General features: G+C 68.3%; 1 protein-coding gene and 1 long non-coding RNA gene across 7 annotated transcripts; one reads left to right on the plus strand and one right to left on the minus strand.

The window, feature by feature from the left end:
- Positions 1–1,456: 1,456 nt before the first annotated feature.
- PLXNB3 (plexin B3) lies at positions 1,457–18,020 on the plus strand. Of its 5 annotated transcripts, none has more exons than XM_055338166.1 (36): positions 1,460–2,394; positions 3,841–3,964; positions 5,517–6,557; positions 6,897–7,076; positions 7,704–7,832; positions 7,926–8,026; positions 8,486–8,615; positions 8,779–8,935; positions 9,025–9,133; positions 9,216–9,330; positions 9,430–9,555; positions 9,625–9,741; positions 10,023–10,116; positions 10,200–10,369; positions 10,575–10,726; positions 10,986–11,091; positions 11,745–11,875; positions 12,126–12,302; positions 12,409–12,604; positions 12,785–12,976; positions 13,060–13,221; positions 13,312–13,463; positions 13,642–13,742; positions 13,822–14,045; positions 14,153–14,331; positions 14,499–14,565; positions 14,801–15,128; positions 15,300–15,403; positions 15,493–15,586; positions 15,931–16,109; positions 16,221–16,381; positions 16,562–16,709; positions 16,882–16,967; positions 17,035–17,110; positions 17,228–17,302; positions 17,602–18,020. In XM_055338166.1, the coding sequence occupies exons 2-36, from the start codon at positions 3,905–3,907 to the stop codon at positions 17,704–17,706; spliced, it is 5,724 nt and encodes a 1,907-aa protein (XP_055194141.1). In that variant the 5' UTR covers positions 1,460–2,394; positions 3,841–3,904; the 3' UTR covers positions 17,707–18,020. The 5 variants fall into 5 exon arrangements, with proteins under 5 accessions (XP_055194142.1, XP_055194141.1, XP_055194138.1 ...); XM_055338163.1 differs by having other exon boundaries at positions 1,461–2,394; positions 12,737–12,976; XM_055338164.1 differs by having other exon boundaries at positions 1,461–2,394; positions 3,858–3,964; positions 12,737–12,976.
- On the minus strand, positions 9,758–13,066 carry LOC129518165 (uncharacterized). Of its 2 annotated transcripts, XR_008666132.1 has the most exons (5): positions 12,944–13,066; positions 12,705–12,832; positions 11,089–11,190; positions 10,619–10,809; positions 9,758–9,957 (listed from the first exon to the last, which is right to left on the minus strand). It is a non-coding gene; the product is annotated as an uncharacterized LOC129518165 (long non-coding RNA). The 2 variants fall into 2 exon arrangements; XR_008666131.1 differs by lacking the exons at positions 12,705–12,832; positions 12,944–13,066 and having other exon boundaries at positions 11,089–11,737.
- Positions 18,021–18,885: the final 865 nt, after the last annotated feature.

Raw genomic sequence — 18,885 nt, forward strand, 5'->3', positions numbered from 1 at the left:
TTAAAGAAAATCGAGAAAAGAGACCCAGGAGACAACTTCTCTGACCTCGGGTAGGGGAAGATTTCTCAAGCAAGACTAAAAGGACAAAGCATAAAAGAGAAGAATGATAGGGACAATTAAATCTACATTAAGACTTGCTTACCCAACGATGCCACTGGCAATCTGAGAAGACAAGTCACAGGCCCGAAGAAGACGCAACAGATCGGACACTGGTGCCCACACTGTACACAGAACCCGTCAGCTGGTGGGGAAAGGCAAGCCACATCAAAACCTTGGCAAAAACAAAAAACAAAACAAAACAAAAAACAAACCTTGGCAAAGCCACGCTTGGGCATTTTGCAGCAAAGGAAGCATGGAAAAGCTCAACGGGACTGGTAGGCAGTGGATGACAAGTCAGAGCGCCGCAAGGCGTCACCACCTGGAACCTACAGCACGGACAGGAAGGACTAAGGAAAAGCCCTTGTAGCAAGTGTCGGTGACCATGCGGCCCACAGAAACGTGTACGCGGTGGCGGCGGCGGCGGCGGCGGCGGACGTAGGACAGCAGCTGGGACAATGCCCCAGCCTGGAAACCTCAAGTGCCCGCGGCTGGGGACCCGGGGAGCTCCTCGCAGCGCCCCGGACCCCGGCACTCACCCAGACGCTGGGCGCGGCAGCACGGGGCGCCCGGACGGATGGCGGAGGCCGCCCCCCAGCCCTCCCGGGGACGCGGGCAAGGGCAGTGGCGAGGGGCCGGGGTCACTGCCCGAATCCTCCAGCTCGACTCCCTTTCTGTAGGAGGAAAGCCCACAAAGCCAGCGGGCGGCGTCCACGGGCGCCACCACCTTGGGACGAGGGGCCCTTGCAGGCCACACGCGCACACACCTGTTAAAAACCGGGTGGAGTGAGGGCAGGTTTCTTTTCTTCCGTGGAAAGGTAGGAAAGCTGTTCCCACCGCTGAGCTGGAAGCTGTCTTTCCTGATGTCACTGGGGACACACGTGGGTGTTAGGTGTGGACGGAGGAAGGTTTGGGGAGAGAGGGCCAGCTGTCTACGGGGTTGCTGAGGGCAGTCCTTCCGATCCTATGGGTCAGAGCCAGCCCCTCCTCGGCCCTCCCCAACAGCCTGCCCCACCTGGAGCTTCTAGATCCTTCCCTTGGCCCCCTCTCGGCCACCTGGTCTTCCCCCTTGGAGGGTGCATGGCTGGAGGCAGTCACATCCACATCTGCCGGGCCTTTGGGCTCTGGGTCGCCCGCTTCCCGGGGCACCCCTGATCTCCCCTCCGAGTCCCCACCCCCATCCCAGTGCTCCAGTCACCTCGTGCTGAGCTTCTCACACTCAATGACTCCCCTGGCCAGCTCCTCTTGCTCACGGAGCCCTCAGTCCACCCGTCCCTCCCCACACTGCCCACCCCTCTCCGCTGGCACCCCTGCCCTGCAAGGAGCAACGCTCCAGCAGAAAGGGCCCGGGGTCCCCTGGATTCTCCTCCGTCCACTGCCCCCACCTGTCCAACATCAGGCCTCTAGGGTTCCGTCCCCTCCAGTGTATCTGCCACGCGCCCCCCTCTCTCCATGCCCACAACCACCACTGCTCCACGCTCCCCCACATTCTCCACCCAGGGCCACCGGCTTCCGCTTGTCCAAATTCACAGCTATTTACGAGGTCGTGGTGACGTATGTAAGTCCAGGTCCTCCCTCATTTGCTCACCTCTGCACCCACCTCGAGCACGCCTGTGCTCCGGGCAGGGGGAAACCCCCATGCGCGTGTCACCCGCAGGCCCTCTCCCCTTGGTTCAGGGTTCGGGACCACGTGGCCCGATGGTGAAGTACAGGGGCCCTGCAGTGGACTCTCGGCCTGGCCACCAACTGGCCATGCAGCTTCCTAACCTCCCGTGCCTCCGTTTCCCCGCTTGTGAACTGGAGGAAATAACTGTACCCCCTCCGGGCTCATCGGAGGGAGCGAAGGGGTTAACGCACACGGAGAGCGGCCCGGTTGTCAGGAAGACATCAGCAGGAGAAGTGTGTGGTCCAAGGTCAGCTTCACTCTCCCGGAGACTAGGCTCCCCGCCTTGGCGCCCTCCAGAGGTGGGGGGTGTCCCCCAGAGGTGGGGCCGCGGCAGGTGGCTCCGTCCCTGAGGCCGGAGACCCTGGGAGCGGGAAGGCGTCGGCCGCCAGCCCCAGGCCCGCCCGCCCTCACCTGCTAGGCCAGGTGCCCACCAGGGCCGGCAGGGGGCAGCAGCGCCCCGCCCTGCCCCAGCAGGCAACTGGGCGGGCGGGGAGGGGCTGGGCAGCCCGGCAGGCCCCGCCAGGATAAGTCGGGTTGGGCGCGATTGCATTGTGGGGAGGGAGGCCGGGGCTGCGCCGGGCGCACTTCTGGCACTGCCAGCTGCTCCTCACCCCTGCCAGCGGCCCACCCAGGTAGGCAGGGGCTGGGCTGGCGGGGGCGCGGGGGGCCGGGGCCGCCGCGTCGCAGGGCACCGCCACGGGCCGTGCTGGGACCTGGGAGAAGCCAGGGGTCTGCAGAGCCGCCTCGCCGGACAGGGCAAAGGCCCTCGGGCACCAGCCCGAGCCCCAGGACGACAGCCCCCGATGCCTCAGGGGCCCGGTACCCCTCCAGGCGGTGGCCCTGGCGCTGGGGGAGGACCCCTGGCTTCTAACCCCCATGGGAAAGCTCGCGGGGCGGGGGGCAAGGCATAGGGTAGGGAGGAGGCCCGCCTGGCTCCCCACCCCCACAGCCACCCAACCGGCCCAGCCAGGTGGCAGCGAGCACCACTGCTGCCACCTCGCCCTGGAGCGAGCTGCTGGAGCCTGCCGTGGCCGCCGCCACGCCACGGAGAAAGCGGGGACCCTAACCTGAGTGCACCTGCCCCTGCGCCACAGGCCGGAGCCCCTGCGCTGCCAGCCTCGTGGGCAGACAGTGCCCGGCGCGGCTGGCAGGAGACCAGCTGCCGGTCGCCACTCCCTCCCCCACCCCCTTGGCACCCTGCGCTCAGAGGGGAGCCCAGCATCCTGGGATGCTGCTCCCCTGGGGGCTGGGGGGGAGGGAACAGCTGGCAACCAGTTGCCATGCCTGAAGCCAAGTGCTGGGCTCCTGGGGACCGGGCCCCCACCCCTCCCGTGCACCCCATTTGCCTCGGCCCCTCCAGCAGCATCCTCCCCTGGCACTGCCCACTCCCATCACGCCGTACCTGGCACGATTTACGGGTCCCCCAGGGCGGGGCTGGATGGAGACAGGTCCCTTGCTCTCTGGCCAGTCTTATTCCAGGCCGAGGGGGCGGGGGGGGGGGTAGCAGGGGGGTAGCAGGTCTCCTGGACGCACTGCCTTCGTCAGCACCTCCCTGCCCCCAGCCCGGACAAAGACAGGCATTGAGGGCCACGACTGGCACTTGGACCAGGCACCCAGGCTACCAAGGCTAAGGCTGGCATGGCAGGGGCTCAGCAGCCTGACCTTCCCGCAGAGGCTCTGTGGCCTACCCTGTGCCCTTGGCGGGGACCCGGGAGGGGGACAGAGAGGACCATGCTGGCTGGCACAGGGCGGGAGTGGGGCGGGGCGGGCTGTGTGGGTCCCATTTTTCTGGCTGGAAGAAACCCTGTCCTTTGTCCCCAGGTCCCAGGGGGTGTCTCTCTGGGGGTGGGGAGTGGCAGGGAGCCCCCTGGCCAGAAGAGCCCCGGGGGTGGGGGTAAGAGCACCAGATAGTGAGTCCCTGGCCTGGGCCCGTGGACAGAGAGGACATTGTTGGGGTGGAGGCAGGGCCACTATTGACAAAGCTGCCAGCTGTGGTGGAGCCCAGCCGCCAGGCCCTTGGCCCCCCTGGCCTCACTCCTCCCTCAGGGCCAAGCCTCCACTGTCTCCCTCCCGCTCAGGACAATGCCCCCCACAGCCGTCTCGTGCCCGTCACCACTGCCCTGGGCCAGCTGAACTGAGGAGATGCGCCTCCCTTGGTGCCACACTGCCCGGGAGACCCCTCCGCTGCCCCCCTGCAAGGCGGTAAGTGCCTGGGGCCCCCGTCTGCACGGATGTCCCCGGGGCGGTCCAGGGCCGGGCCGGGCCCCGTAGCACAGGGGGGCCCGGGCGTGGGGCCCCAGATGCTGTCCCTCCACCCCCACACCCACAGGCCCCAGACGCTGCTGCCAGTATCCCAGATCTAGAGGAAATGTCCCTGTCCTCAGACCAGGCCTGACCTTCCTGCCTGTGTCCCGGAGATAAGGGGCTGGGGGCCCCCCTCGGGGCCCTGCCCCCAGCTGGCACACCCACCAGGGCCCCGGCTCCGTCTCTGCTGCCAGGCTGCAGGGCGCGGACTGACGGTGGGCCTACCCCGCTGGCACAGGCGCACGTGGCCGGCTGTGCAGGACCCTAGCTCACGGCGGGCCCTGGCTTCTGTCCCCTTCTCCGTGGGTCCGTGCCCAGCAGCTCCGGCCGGCACGGGCTCTCCTTCTGTGCCTGTGGTGCCTGGTCCCCTAGACAGACAGCCGAGGCCCAGGTGGCTGAGCGGGGTGGCTGCCCACGGCCCTGGCTAGCAGGTGGGGTGTGGGTCTACAGCAGGGGCCCCGCTCGAGCCTTCTCTGGAGGCTGGCACCCCCCGCCCCCCCCCCGCAAGGCCCACGGGAGATACCCCTGTGGTGTGAACGAACGGCTCCGCATGGGTCGTGGGGGGGTTGCCCCCTCCTCAGCAAGGCTCGCCCCTCTTTTCTCTCATGCCTCCAGGTCAACACCCCCAGGGGCTGGGGCCCACAGGCCTCCCCCTGCACCCCTCCCCACCTCCCCCAGCCCCCGCTCTGTCTGGCTCTCACATCTCCCCCCACCCCAGCCCCTGCTCTGCCCCCGCTGCTGCGGGCGGTCTCTGCCTGCCAGTCTCTGGCTGCCTCAGTTTCTCCCTGGCTGTCTCTCCCATGCCCGGCCCTGCCTGTCCCCACCGCCAAGGGTCCAGTCTTTACAGCTGGCCCTGCCTGCCCAGGCTGAGTTTTCTCTCCCCACCTTTGATGTCCCCTGCGCTACGGATGCCCCCCCAGCACGGTGGCCTCCTGCCTGAGTGGCAGGCACAGGATCCCCATGACATGCCTTCCGCCACCCTTCCTGGTCCCGCATCCTCGTCCTTGCCCCCCCTTCCCCTCGCCCCACCCCCTGCCTCCCCTGGCCTCTCCCCATCAGCACCTCTGGCTTCTTCCCTGCCTCTCCCACCGCCCTTCTGTCCGCGGGAGTCCTTCTGTCCGTGGGAGTCCTTCTGTCCGTGTTCTGCGGCTGTCCGGGATCTGCCCCTCCTCCAACCATCTAGATGCAGAAAAAGTAGGAGATGAAAGCATTTCTTTCCTTGGACACACATGGGGGGCCTCCACCCTCTCCGCCTCTCGGGCCCTCCCTTCCTCCGCGTCTCCCCCTGTCTGCTCTGTCCTCTCCCTCCCTTGTAGCTGTCCCTCTCCTGCGGTCTTCCCTCCCTCTGGGGCTCTCTCCCCGCCCCCTTCCTCTGGGCCTCTGGCTGCCCTGGCAGCGCAGGCCGGGGGTGCTCTCCCTGCCGGGCCTCACTTGCTCTGCGCCCCCCCAGGTGCCTGCGATGGCTCCCCGGCCTCCCCTCGGCCCCCACCTCCTGCTCGCGCTGCTGCTGAGCCTGCCGCCGCCCCCGACGCGGGCCCGTCACTTCTCGGCCCCCAACGCCACCTTCAACCACTTGGCACTGGCGCCGGGCCTGGGCACGCTCTACGTCGGTGCCGTGAACCGCCTTTTCCAGCTCAGCCCCGAGCTGCGGCTGCAGGCGGTGGCCGTCACCGGGCCGGTCCTCGACAGCCCCGACTGCGTGCCCTTCCGCGACCCGGCCGACTGCCCGCACGCACGGCTCACCGACAACGCCAACCAGCTGCTGCTGGTGAGCGGCCGCGCACGGGAGCTCGTGGCCTGCGGGCAGGTGCGCCAGGGCGTGTGCGACAAGCGGCGCCTGGACGACGTGGCCCGCGTGCTGTACCAGGCCGAGGACCCCGGCGACGGGCAGTTTGTGGCCGCCAACGCCCCGGGAGTCGCCACGGTGGGCCTGGTGGTGCAGGCGCCGGACCGGGACCTGCTGCTGGTGGCCCGCGGCCTGGCGGGCAAGCTGTCGGCGGGGGTGCCGCCCCTGACCGTGCGCCAGCTGGCGGGGCCGCAGCCCTTCTCGAGCGAGGGCCTGGGCCGCCTGGTGGTGGGCGACCTCTCCGACTACAACAACAGCTACGTGGGCGCCTTCGCGGCCGGCCGCTCGGCCTACTTCGTGTTCCGCCGCCGCGGGGCGCGCGCGCAGGCCGACTACCGCTCCTACGTGGCCCGCGTGTGCCTGGGCGATGCCAACCTTTACTCGTACGTGGAGGTGCCCCTCGCCTGCCGGGGCCAGGGCCTCATCCAGGCCGCCGCCGTCACGCCAAGCACCTTGCTGGGGTCATTCGCCGCGGGCCCCGGCGGGGCGGGCGCTGCCCTGTGCGCCTTCCCCCTGGCGCGGCTGGACGCCAGTATGGAGCACGCGCGGCGCCTGTGCTACACGGCGGGTGGCCGCGGCCCCGGCGGCGCCGAGGAAGCCACCGTGGAGTACGGAGTCACCTCCCGCTGCGCCGCCCTGCCCGCCGTGAGTGCCCCTCCCGTCTGGTCCCTCCGCGCAGTCTCGGGGGGGCTGCTGCCGTAGTCCCGGGCTGCGGGTGGCCGGGCGCTGTCGTGTGACAGCCGCATGTGACCGCCTGGGTAGAGGATGTCAAGGAGGTGCCGGCTCCCGGCTGCCCGGGGCCGGCTTCTTGTGTTTCTTCCTCTGACGCGTCGGCTTGTCCTGCCACGGGTGGGGGGCGTGACCACTGTGGCCCGGATCCCCCAGGGCTCCCGGCCCTGCCCTGCGGCCCTGACTAGCTCTGGGCCCCGGGAAGGCACCCCCCGCCTCTTCCACGGGCTGATCCTGCCCTCCCTGTCCACCCAGGACTCCCCCGAGTCGTACCCCTGTGGCGACGAGCACACCCCCAGCCCCATTGCTGGCCGCCAGCCCCTGGAGGCCGAGCCCCTGCTGCAGCTCAAGCAGCCCATCAGCGCCGTGGCTGGCCTCCAGGCAGACGGGCACACGATCGCTTTCCTGGGGGACACGCAGGGTCAGCTGCATAAGGTGAGGTGACCAGGCCGCCCCAGCCCTGGACCCCCGACACCAAGCCCTCCCACTGCTCGGCTAGGCCCGGCCTGCTGGCTTGCCTGGGTGTGCCCTGCCCCACCGTGGCTCCGGGAGCCCCGGGTACCTTCCACCTCTCGGGCTGTGTCCCGCCGGCAGGCTGAAAGGCCATGCCGCACGCCACTGGCTGGCCGGGTGCCACCTTTCAGGGCTCCTCCTTGCATGACTTAGGATGACTGCCAGGAGGCTCCCGATTTCTCTAGCCAAGAGCAGTCAGGGTGGGCAGGGATGCCACGGGGCGGGCTGGGCAGTGCCTGGTCCCCAGAGTCCGCCTGGCCCCAGAAGTCTTGTCCCCCCCTGGCCCGCTTATCTCCTTGCAGCTGCCTGCCTGCCCCTGGCACCCAAGGCCCTTCCTTACCCAGGGTGGCTGGGCGATGGCAAACGGGGGGAGGTGATGCAAGCAGAGCAGGATGCCCAGGGGCCTGGCCTGGCCTCCCTGGGGTAGCTTGAAGGAGAGCTGGCTCCGTGAGACGGGATGCTCCCCGGGAGCCCCAACCAAGGGGAGAGCACGTGTCCTGAACGGTCAGCCCATGGCCATCTCAAGAGCAGGCCTCGTCGTCCCTCCAGGTCTTCCTCAATGGCTCCCACGGCCACGTGTACCACTCCCAGCAAGTGGGGCCTCGGGGCTCAGCTATCAGCCCAGACCTGCTGGTGGACGGCAACGGCAGCCACGTCTATGTCCTCACTGCCCAGCAGGTGAGGCCTGTCCCCGGGATGGGGGGGATGGGAGGGCAGCACACAGGCACGAGTCTCTGCACCCACTGCCCCTGTCCCTCACTGCCCATCCAGGTGGACCGGGTACCTGTGGCAGCCTGCCCCGAGTTCCCTGACTGCACCAGCTGCCTCCAGGCCCGGGACCCGCTGTGCGGCTGGTGTGTCCTCCAGGGCAGGTGAGCACAAGGCCTGCGCCTGGACTTGGGCCAACAGGCGCTGTGTGCAGGGAGGGCACACCCAGAAGTGGCCCTGGCCGTGCCAGGAGGCCAGCCTGGCCTCCTGAGGTGGAGGTGCAGGGCCGCTGTGCAGTCCCTGCGTCCCGCCCCACATGGCTCCACCTGCCCTCTTCTCGTTTCCCAGCCCCACCCCCCGTCAGGCCTCTGTCGCCTCGCCCAGGTGCTCCCAGACCCACTTGGGCTCCAGAAACCCCTTCTGGCAACCCTCCCCTCTGTAGCGGTAGCCCCCTCTTACTCAGGTCAAGGCCCAAGCCTGCAACACCGGCCCTTCCCTCTTGAGCTCCCCCCCACGAGCCCCGGCTCCCACTCCCCAGCGGGGCCACCCTGCCCACCCTCGTGCCTCCGATCACCTGGGGAGCCTGAGACCCACACGGTGACCCCACGGGCCCCTGCCCACAGGTGCACCCTCAAGGGCCAATGCGGGCGGGCAGCCCAGGCCAACCAGTGGCTGTGGAGCTACGAGGACAGCCACTGCCCACACGTCCAGAGCTTGCTGCCGGCCTACCACCCCCGCCAGGAGCAGGGCCAGGTGAGCCGCCGGCCCCTAGGCTGCCCCCCGTCCTCCTCCTCCTCCCCCCTGCCTCTGCTCCTACCCCACTCTGCCCTAGCTCCAGCTCCTTCGGCGACAGAGCCGCACCACCCCCCCTACCCAGGAGCCCCTGCCTGCTCTGTTTTCCTTGCATGTATCCCAGGTCACCTTGTCTGTCCCCCGGCTGCCCACCCTGGCCGCGGATGAATACTTCCATTGTGCCTTTGGGGACTATGACAGCTTGGCCCACGTGGAAGGGCCCCACGTGGCCTGTGTCACCCCACCCGAAGACCAGCTGCCGCTTAACCCTCCAGGCACAGGTGAGGGGCCCCTGGGGCAAGGGGACAGGGGGCTGGGGCAGGAGCCACATGACCTGCCGTGCCACCGTCATCCCCACCCCCACCCCCAGACCACATCACCTTGCCCCTGGCTTTGATGTTTGAGGATGTGGCTGTGGCTGCCACCAACTTCTCCTTCTACGACTGCAGTGCTGTCCAGGCCTTGGAGGTGGCCGCCCCGTGAGTGCTGGGCTTGGCGGCTGGGGAGGGGTGGTGACCCCTGATGGAGCCCGACCTGAGCAGCACCCCCCTTCCCCTGCAGGTGCCGCGCCTGTGTGGGCAGCATCTGGCGGTGCCACTGGTGCCCCTGGAGTAGTCGCTGTGTGTACGGGGAGCACTGCCCAGAGGGCGAGGGGACCATTTACAGTGCCCAGGAGGTGGGTGGGCCTGGCCGCCCCAACCACTGCCACACGCCCGCCCCACGCCCTGCCTGAGCCTCTCAACTTCTGGAGGGCTAAAGGGTCTCCTTTCCCCAGGCGGACGTCCAGGTGCGTGGCCCGGGGGCTTGTCCCCGGGTGGAGGGCCTAGCCGGCCCCGTCCTGCTGCCCGTGGGTTGGAAGAGCCACTTGGCCCTGCGTGTGCGGAACCTTCAGCATTTCGGAGTGAGTGGGGGGCTGGCAGGGGTGGGGGCGGGGTGCCGTGTCCAGCGGCCTGACGGTGTCCCCTCCCAGAGCCTGCCCGCCTCCTACCACTGCTGGCTGGAGCTGCCCGGAGAACTTCAACGGCTGCCGGCCTCTCTGGAGGAGACGTCCGGGGACGTGGGCCTCATCTCCTGCCAGGCCCAGCAGGTGTGTGGCCACCCCACAGCCTCACCTGCCGCCCTCAGATGCGCCCCACACCTCACAGTGTTCCGAGCCGTCAGGGTCTCACCGTCCCTCGAGGCAGGCTCGGTGCGGGCGCTGGGCACGCGGCAGGAACACGGCACCCACGGCCTCCGCCCCGGGCTTGCGGTCTGGTGGGAGCCGGGGGCACGGAACAAAGGCACCCATTCTGGGAGGAGGGCCCTGGAGGAGACGGGGGTCGGGGTGTCCCGAGCCGGGCCCGGCCTGACTCCACCCTCCACCCACAGCTCCGCCCGTCCGTGGCCCAGCGGGAGCTCCGAGTGCCCATCTATGTCACCCGGGGCAAGGCTCAGCGGCTGGACAATGCCCACACTCTTCATGGTGAGCTTGGGGGCGGCAGGGCCGGCCGGACAGGGCGTGTGGCAGAGGGGAGGTGCCTCAGCACGCTGCCTGCCCTTCCCCAGTGACCCTGTACGACTGCGCCGTGGGCCACCCCGACTGCAGCCGCTGCCAGGCGGCCAATGGGAGCCTGGGCTGTGTGTGGTGCAGCCACCACCAGCCCACCTGTCGCTATGGCCCTCTCTGCCCCCCGGAGGCCGTGGAGCTGCTGTGTCCCTCTCCCCGCATCGACAGAGTGAGCCTCCAGCCCTCCCTCCCCGCCCGGGCTCGTCCCCCATCTGCCCTCCCTGCCCCCCGCCCCCCGCCGTCCTGACCTCCCCCAGCTCAGGCCCTCAAGCCCTAGCAGCTCTGGCCCATCCCAGGTGCTGGCTGCTGGGGCACCCCCACTGCACAGTGGGGGTGGGTTCGGGGAACTCCATTGCCTTCCTTCCCCACTGCAGATTGAGCCCCTGACGGGGCCCCCCGAGGGCGGCTTGGCCCTCACCATCTGGGGCTCCAACCTGGGCCGGGACTTCGCCGAGGTACAAGACGCCGTGAACGTGGCCGGCCGCCCCTGCAGCCCCGAGCCCTCTCTCTACCGCACCTCTGCCCGGTGAGCCATCCTGGCTGCCAGGAGCTGAGGGATGCTTTCCTGGGGAAGCCCTCGGAGAGTGGCTACTGAGAGAGAGGGGCGACCTGCAGCCAAGAAACGTGGGCCTGGGTCAGAAGCGCCAACAGATGAGCCGGGGGGGGGAAAGAGGGGTGGACGGGGGAGGTTCTGAGCAGTGGCTGGTGGGTGGCCCATGGCTCCCACTGAGGCAGGGGCCTGGTCCATGCGAGCCCTGAGCCGCTCCGGGGCCTCCATTCCGCAGGATCGTGTGTGTGACATCCCCCGCCCCCAATGGCACCACTGGGCCAATCCAAGTGGCCATTAAGAATCGGCCACCAGGCATCTCAACCCAGCATTTCACCTACCAGGTCAGTGCCCAGCCCAGGGGGCAGCAGGAGGGAGGGGCCGGAGTGAAACCTAAGTGAGGGCTTCAAGGTTGGCCTCGGGGTAGCGGGCAGAGTTCCCACCTGTCCAGAAGAAAAAGCATGTGATCTGATCGATCCTTCCGGCCGCTGAGTGGAGGACGGGCGAGGGGCAGCAGCAGGACAGTGGGGACCCTACTGCTGGCATCTGTCCAGGCAGAAGGAGGGCGGTGGAAGCAGGGAGTACGGCAGGCAGGCCAGGGCGAGGGTGGGGGTGACAAGGGAAGGGAGCCGCTGCAGGACTCAGAGCGGTGGGGACTTGCACGTCTGGTGTCTACAGGCCTAGCAGGGAACGGAGGGAGAGCGGAAGCCAGGAGGCCCAGGGCGGGAGCAGTGGGAGGCAGCGACAGGCTAGTATCAAGGGGTCTGCAGCCCCCCAGGTTGGCGACCGCATCTCAGGATGTAGAGCTGGGGGGGGGGCGGGAGGAGGCCCGCGGCAGAGGATGAGGCCTCCTGAGGGGCAGAGCAGAGCTGTGAGGTCAGGGGAGGGGGAGGTCAGCTGTAGCCCACGGGATAAAGGCCAAGCACCTCGGGGACTGGAGCCTGGGTGAGTGTCGGGCCAGGCTGCCGTGGCTGCCCCAGCCTGCTCTGTCCCCCAGGACCCCATCCTGCTGAGCCTGAGTCCCCAGTGGGGTCCCCAGGCAGGGGGTACCCAGCTCACTATCCACGGGCAGCACCTCCAGACGGGAGGCAACATCAGTGCCTTTGTGGGTGCACAGCCCTGCCCTATGTGAGTATCTCTCCTCCCGATCCCCACCGAGTTGCTGTCAGCTGGGGGTATGCGCCGTGGGCCTCATCATCCCCTCGTGTACGTGGGGGCAGTGGGCGTGGGGCTCTCTAAGGCCCCCCGCCGAGTCCAAGAGAAATGGTCGCTGTGCCCACCCCTAGTGGTGCCCTCATTGAGGGTGGCAAGTGGGTCTCTGGGTGGAGGTGGCCAGGCCCAGGCTAGAACCCAAGATGCCAGCCCCTCCGCCCTGCAGCCAGGAGCCGGTGTGTCCTGAGGCCATCGTGTGCCACACCATGTCCCAGGCCAGCCCAGGAGAAGCTGTGGTTCGAGTGGTCTTTGGCCATGCCCAGCGCACGCTGCTCACCAGCCCCTTCCAGTACACGGCCAACCCGCAGCTGGTGGCGGCGGAGCCCAGCGTCAGCTTCCGGGGGTGAGGACCTCAAGCCCTCAAGGCAGCCTCTGCTCCTGGCCGGGGAGGTGGGGCCGGGCCGGGCCACCTGCCACCTCCACCGCTGCTGACTGCCACCCTGACACAGGGGCGGGCGGCTGATCCGAGTCAGGGGCACGGGCCTGGACGTGGTGCAGCAGCCCCTGCTGTCGGTGTGGCTGGCGGCCACGGCGGAGGTGCAGGCTGCAGGTGCCGAGCCCCAGGACCCAACCCCGAGGACGAGCTGTGGGGGCCCCACCGCAGCGCCCCAGGCTTGTATCCAGCTTCAGGAGGGCTTGCTGCAGGTGAGCACCCCACAGGCAGGCGGCAGGGCTGGTCACACCCAGGGCGGGGGTGGGGTGGGCCACTCTGCCCCTGGGGGCGAGCAAGGGAGCCCCGGCTCACCCCTCCTTGTCCCGGCCCCTGCCGCCTCGCAGTGCTCCACTGTCTGTTCCATCAACTCGTCCAGCCTCCTTCTGTGCCAGAGCCCTGCCGTGCCAGATGGGGTGCACCCACAGCGGGTCTTCTTCACCCTAGACAACGTGCACGTGGACTTTGCCAGCGCCAACGGGGGCCAGGACTTCCAGTACCAACCCAACCCCCGTCTGGCGCCCCTCAGCCGCGAGGAGCCCACCCGCCCCTACCGCCTCAAGCCGGGCAACGTCCTGGACGTGGAGGTGAGGGCTCCGCAGGCGAGCTCCGTGCGGGGAGCGAGGACACAGGCCAGGCACCGTGGCTCAGGCTCGGGTCTCTCTCCCAGGGCCAGGGCCTCAACCTGGGGATTAGCAAGGAGGAGGTGCGCGTGCACATCGGCGACGGCGAGTGCCTGGTGAAGACGCTCACGCTCACCCACCTGTACTGCGAGCCGCCCTCCCGGGCCCCACAGCCCGCCAACGGCTCCAGTGCCCTGCCGCAGTTCGTGGTGAGCTGGGGCTCCAGGGGCACGGGTGGCTGGGCAGGCAGAGCCCTGGGGCCCCCCCACTCAGGAGCCTGCCCCCGACCCTGCCCTCAGGTTCAGATGGGCAACGTGCGCCTGGCCCTGGGCCCCGTCCAGTACGAGACTGAGCCCACTCTGTCTGCCTTCCCCGTGGAGGCCCAGGTGGGCCTGGGCCTGGGCGCCGCTGTGCTGATCGCCGCTGTCCTCCTCCTCACCCTCATGTACAGGTGAGAGACCCCTCCTGGTGCCGGTGCCGGTGCTGGTGCCGCTGCCGGTGCCGCAGGCACCTGCACAAACTCCCCTCTGCACTTCGGGAAAGGTGCCAGAGGTGGGCTTCCAGGCCTGGTGGCCTCAGGGGCCCCACCGTCTCGGGCCAGTGACTAACACCTGGCCCCCGGGGTGCAGGCACAAGAGCAAGCAGGCCCTGCGGGACTATCAGAAGGTCCTGGTACAACTGGAGAACCTGGAGATTGGTGTGGGTGACCAGTGCCGCAAGGAGTTCACAGGTGAGGAGAGCGCAGCGGGGAGGGTGCCAGGGGGCCCACCTGAGCCCCAGCGCATACCTCGGTGGCTCCCCGCCCGCAGACCTGATGACCGAGATGACCGACCTCAGCAGCGACCTGGAGGCCAGCGGGATCCCCTTCCTGGACTACCACACCTATGCCGAGCGGGTCTTCTTCCCCGGGCACGGCGGCTGCCCCCTGCAGCCTGTGCTCGAGGGGCCAGGGGAGGAGGGGCGCCGCGCCCCCGTGCGCCAGGGCCTCACGCAGCTCTCCAACCTGCTCAACAGCAAGCTCTTCCTCCTCACAGTGAGGGCTGCGTGGCTGGGCGGGGCACCCGCAGGGTCTGGAAGGGGGGCACGGGGGCGGGGGGGCCAGGGGGAGCCTCCCCTGAGTGCCGGCACCCCTCCCGCCAGCTCATCCACACCCTGGAGGAGCAGCCCAGCTTCTCCCAGCGGGACCGCTGCCACGTGGCTTCTCTGCTGTCCCTGGCGCTGCATGGCAAGCTCGAGTACCTGACGGACATCCTGAGGACGCTGCTGAGTGACCTGGCTGCCCACTACGTGCACAAGAACCCCAAGCTCATGCTGCGCAGGTTGGCTTTGGTCCCACCGTGGGCCTGGCAGCCAGGGTGGAGGCTCCCCGCTGAGCTGCACCCCCCACCCCCCACCCCGTCCTGCCTTCCCTCCTTTGCCCACGTCAGCCCAGGGACAGGGTGGCCCAGTGACACCCTCTCTCTGACCTGGGGCCTGCTCCCCACAGGACAGAGACCATGGTGGAGAAGCTGCTTACCAACTGGCTGTCCATCTGTCTCTATGCCTTCCTGAAGGTGAGGGGCGCCCGGGATGGCACCGTCGCCTTCCCCTCATCTGAAGGCTGCTGCTGTGGCCTCCCTGACCTGTTCCCACAGTTTCCCTGGGAGCCTCGGGGTATGAGGGGTGGGAAGTGAAGGGCCAGGTGTGAGGCAGAGGCCGGCTGTCATCGTCCTCCCTCCACAGTGGACAGCCCCTCCCTGCCCCTACCTTGTCCCGGGCACCGACTCTGGCCCGTCCTGATGGTTGCAGGAGGTGGCCGGTGAGCCGCTGTACATGCTCCTCCGGGCCATACAGTACCAGGTGGACAAGGGCCCCGTGGACGCTGTGACCGGCAAGGCAAAACGGACCCTGAACGACAGCCGGCTGCTTCGGGAGGACGTGGAGTTCCGGCCCCTGACGCTGATGGTGTTGGCGGGCCCCAGGGCTGGCGGGGCCGCAGGGGGCGGTGCGGTGCAGCACGTGCCCGCCCGGGTGCTCGACACAGACACCATCACCCAGGTCAAAGAGAAGGTGTTGGAGCAAGTCTACAAGGGCACCCCCTTCTCCCAGAGGCCCTCAGCGCATGCCCTAGATCTCGGTGAGAGCCCCCGTCCCTGCATGGGGCCGTCCCCACCTGTACACGCTCAGCCCCACCTGGCTCTCCCTGCATGGGGCCGTCCCCACCTGTACACGCTCAGCCCCACCTGGCTCCAAATGGCAGACTGGGAGAGCAGGCTGCGGGCTGACTGGCCTCCCTGGGTGCCCCCAGAGTGGCGCTCGGGCCTTGCTGGTCACCTAACCCTGTCAGATGAGGACCTGACCTCAGTGACCCAGAACCACTGGAAGAGACTCAACACTCTTCAGCACTACAAGGTGCCAGGCGGGCAGGGGCTGGGGGGGGCAGGCCCCCGCCTCTGGGCCAGCCCAGGAAGGAGCCCAGCCTCTGCTCACCTGCCCCCCAGGTCCCGGACGGAGCCACCGTGGGGCTCATCCCCCAGCTGCACAACGGAGAGGCCGTCTCCCAAAGCCTGGCCCAGAACTGCACCCTGGGCGAGAGTGAGTCCTATGCCCCCACATGCCCCCAGAGCTTGGAGCGGGCAGGCGGGACAACCAGTCCTGCCTTCTGCCTCGCCTGGGTGTCCCCCACACCTTGCCGGGGAGGGGGGCCGCCGCCAAAGTTGTACGCAGGGCCACGGACCTGGGGCAGACCAGGGCAGCAGCTCATCCTGGCCGGGCAGCTCTGGGACCGGGGGCTGTTGGGCTGAGCTCTCCTCCCGCTGCCCTGGTTCCGCTGCCACCCCCAGCCCCACAGGGCCAGGTGAGCAGGCTGGGCAACCGCCGCCAGTGCTGGGGCAGGGGGTACGGGGCACAGGACTGAGGCCAGACTTCCGGGCCCTCAGACGTTCCCATGCTGGAGGATGGTGAGGAGGGTGGGGTCCACCTCTGGCACCTGGTGAAAGGCACCGAAGAGCCAGAAGGAGCTAAGGCCCGGCGCAGCAGCCTGAGGGAGCGGGAGCGGGAGCGGGCGCGGGCCAAGGCCATCCCGGAAATCTACCTCACCCGCCTGCTCTCCATGAAGGTGGGTGGGCTCCGGGGCTGGGAAGGCGCCCCCCCGGGGGCCCCTGACCGGGCTGGGGGTCGGGCCTGGCGCCAGTGCACACCGCCCACACGGCCCGCCCACACCTTCCAGGGCACCCTGCAGAAGTTCGTGGATGACACCTTCCAGGCCATCCTCAGTGTGAACAGGCCCGTGCCCATTGCCATCAAGTACCTGTTCGACTTCCTGGACGAGCTGGCCGAGAAGCACGGCATCGAGGACCCGGAGACGCTGCACATCTGGAAGACCAACAGGTAGGTCACCGGCTGTCCCCCACCTCGTGCGGAGGGCGGGGGCCACAGGGAGCCGAGCTGGGCAGCCCCAGCTGGGCCTGGATCTCCGGCCACCCTGAACGCGGACTGGCAGACAGCTCCCCGTGGAAGTCAGGTGGGGGGCCTGGGCTGACGGTGCGTCTGCGGGCCTGTGCCCCCCAGCCTGCTGTTGCGGTTCTGGGTGAACGCCCTGAAGAACCCGCAGCTCATCTTTGACGTGCGGGTGTCAGACAACGTGGATGCCATCCTCGCCGTCATCGCCCAAACCTTCATCGACTCCTGCACGGTCTCCGAGCATAAAGTGGGCAGGGTAAGGGCAGGACCGCCCCGGCTTACGGGGTGAGCGCCGCGGGGGCTCAGTACAGAGCCCTGAGTGGTGCTGGGGCACGGGTGGCACAGAACGGGGGCCAGGAGGCTGGGCGAGGGGGCGCTGGTGGTACATCCGGTGACAGGGCCGGAGCTCCCCCCACCTCCCCGCTCAGGCCCACTCCTACCCGGAGCAGGACTCCCCAGTGAACAAACTGCTGTATGCCCGGGAGATCCCTCGCTACAAGCAGATGGTGGAGAGGTAGGTGTTGGGGCACTAGGCCCGGGGGGCAGGGGCTGCCCGCCCCTAACAGCATCTCCTCTGCCAGATACTACTCCGACATCCGCCAGAGCTCTCCGGCGAGCTACCAGGAGATGAACTCGGCTCTGGCCGAGCTCTCTGGGGTGAGGCACGGCCCAGGGGGCACACAGCTGCACATCTGCGTGGGTGCAGAGGGGAGGGGCGGGGCTTGGGCTTTAAGGTCCAGGCTGGGGCCTCACCTCTGCACGGTCGGTCCCCAGAACTACACGTCTGCTCCCCACTGTCTGGAAGCTCTGCAAGAACTCTACAACCACATCCACAGGTATTATGACCAGGTGAGGCCTGCGGTACTCCAGGGGGGAGGGGCACACCCCCAGAACCCAGAGGGAGGCCCCAGGAACCTTGGGGGTGGGGTGTGGGATGGAAGGAGGTATCCAGGCCCAACAGGCGGAGGGGAGGGAGGGCCCAGGTTGGGGAAGAGGCGTGACTTCAGTCCAGACTTCTCAGGGAGGCATGGGGCAGCCCCTGCCGGATCCAGAAGCTTCTGCTGAGATGGACACAGGGCTGGGGTGTCCCTGAGCTGATGGACCGAGGGCAGAGGTGTCAGGCAGGGCACCCTCCTCTTCCCTGGCAGATCATCAGCGCCCTGGAGGAGGACCCTGTGGGCCAGAAGATGCAGCTGGCCTGCCGACTGCAGCAGGTAGCGGCGCTGGTGGAGAACAAGGTGACGGACCTGTAAGCTTGGGCCATAGCAGACGCCCAGCGGCCTGCAGAGGAGCAAGCAGGCCCTCCCACCGCGGTGCCTTCTGACCCCTCGATGGAGCCAGCAACTGAGGAGGGGCCGGCTGGGAGCGGAAGGGGGTTGTGCCCACCAGGAGGCTCCCTGCCACCTCTCCCGCCACGGCCACCGGCCCTTCGCTCCCCTCCCTGGGCTTCTTTCTAATTTATAGGAATCCTTACCTCTTCTCCCTCCTCCCCCACTGTATTTATTTGCTTGCTGGAGAATCACATCTGGAAATAAAGTAGAAATACATCTTTTTAGCAAAAGCCCAATCCCCAGGCCCTGCCTAGCCCTATGAGTGTACTCGGCGCTTCCTCGCTTGGCCGTCCCCCAGCCCCGTGGCTGTGACTCCCTGCCTAAGGAAGAGGGGGTCACCAGGCACCCCCAGGCCTTGCTCTCCTCTCGCCTCCCCTGGCCCACCAGCCCCCTTGTCTGCCTACCATGCCCTGCCAGTTCTTTCCTGGCCCAGGGACAATACGACCTAGCATCTCCCATCCTAGGCTAACCAGCATCACTGCCGAGTCCCCTCGGTGCCTCTCTGACTCCCCGACAGTCCCTAGCTGGCCTCCCAGCTCCACACTTGGCGCCTCCAGTCCCTCCAGGGAGCAGCCAGAGTGATCCTTCTAAAGAGCACAAGTGCCCCTCAGCCTCCTTGGGAGCCTCCGGCTAGTGCCCCGGCCTCCCGGCCTCCCGGCCTCCCTCCCCCCCACCCCCGCCTACCACTCTGGCCCAGGAGGTGTCCTCATGTCTGTCAGGCTGTAGGCCTCACCCCAGCCAGGCCCCGCACCTCCCTGGAGGCTTACCCACTTACCCCTTCCTGGGGAGCCAACACTCCCCCATCCCTTGGATGCAGCCCCAAGTCACAGGCTCTAGAGGGCTCTGCTGGACCCGACCCTGGCATCCCTCTGGCATGTCCTGAGAGTTGTGGGCTTGTCTGGTCCCTAGAGGAGGACCTCCGAGGACAGGGCAAGGTGGATGGTGGGCCCAGCGAGGAAGGCGGGGATGGCTGCAGGGCCCCGAGGAGCTGGAAGGGAGAGCACACGGGGTCGGTGCTGGAGTCCTGAGCGGGTAGGCTTCCAGGCTCTGACCCGGTCCCGGCACCTCCGGTGGGAGGAACCAGTTGCCCTCAGCTCAGGC

This window comes from Nyctereutes procyonoides, unplaced genomic scaffold (genome assembly GCF_905146905.1).
Source record: "Nyctereutes procyonoides isolate TBG_1078 unplaced genomic scaffold, NYPRO_anot_genome, whole genome shotgun sequence".
NCBI classification, from domain to species: Eukaryota; Metazoa; Chordata; class Mammalia; order Carnivora; family Canidae; genus Nyctereutes; species Nyctereutes procyonoides.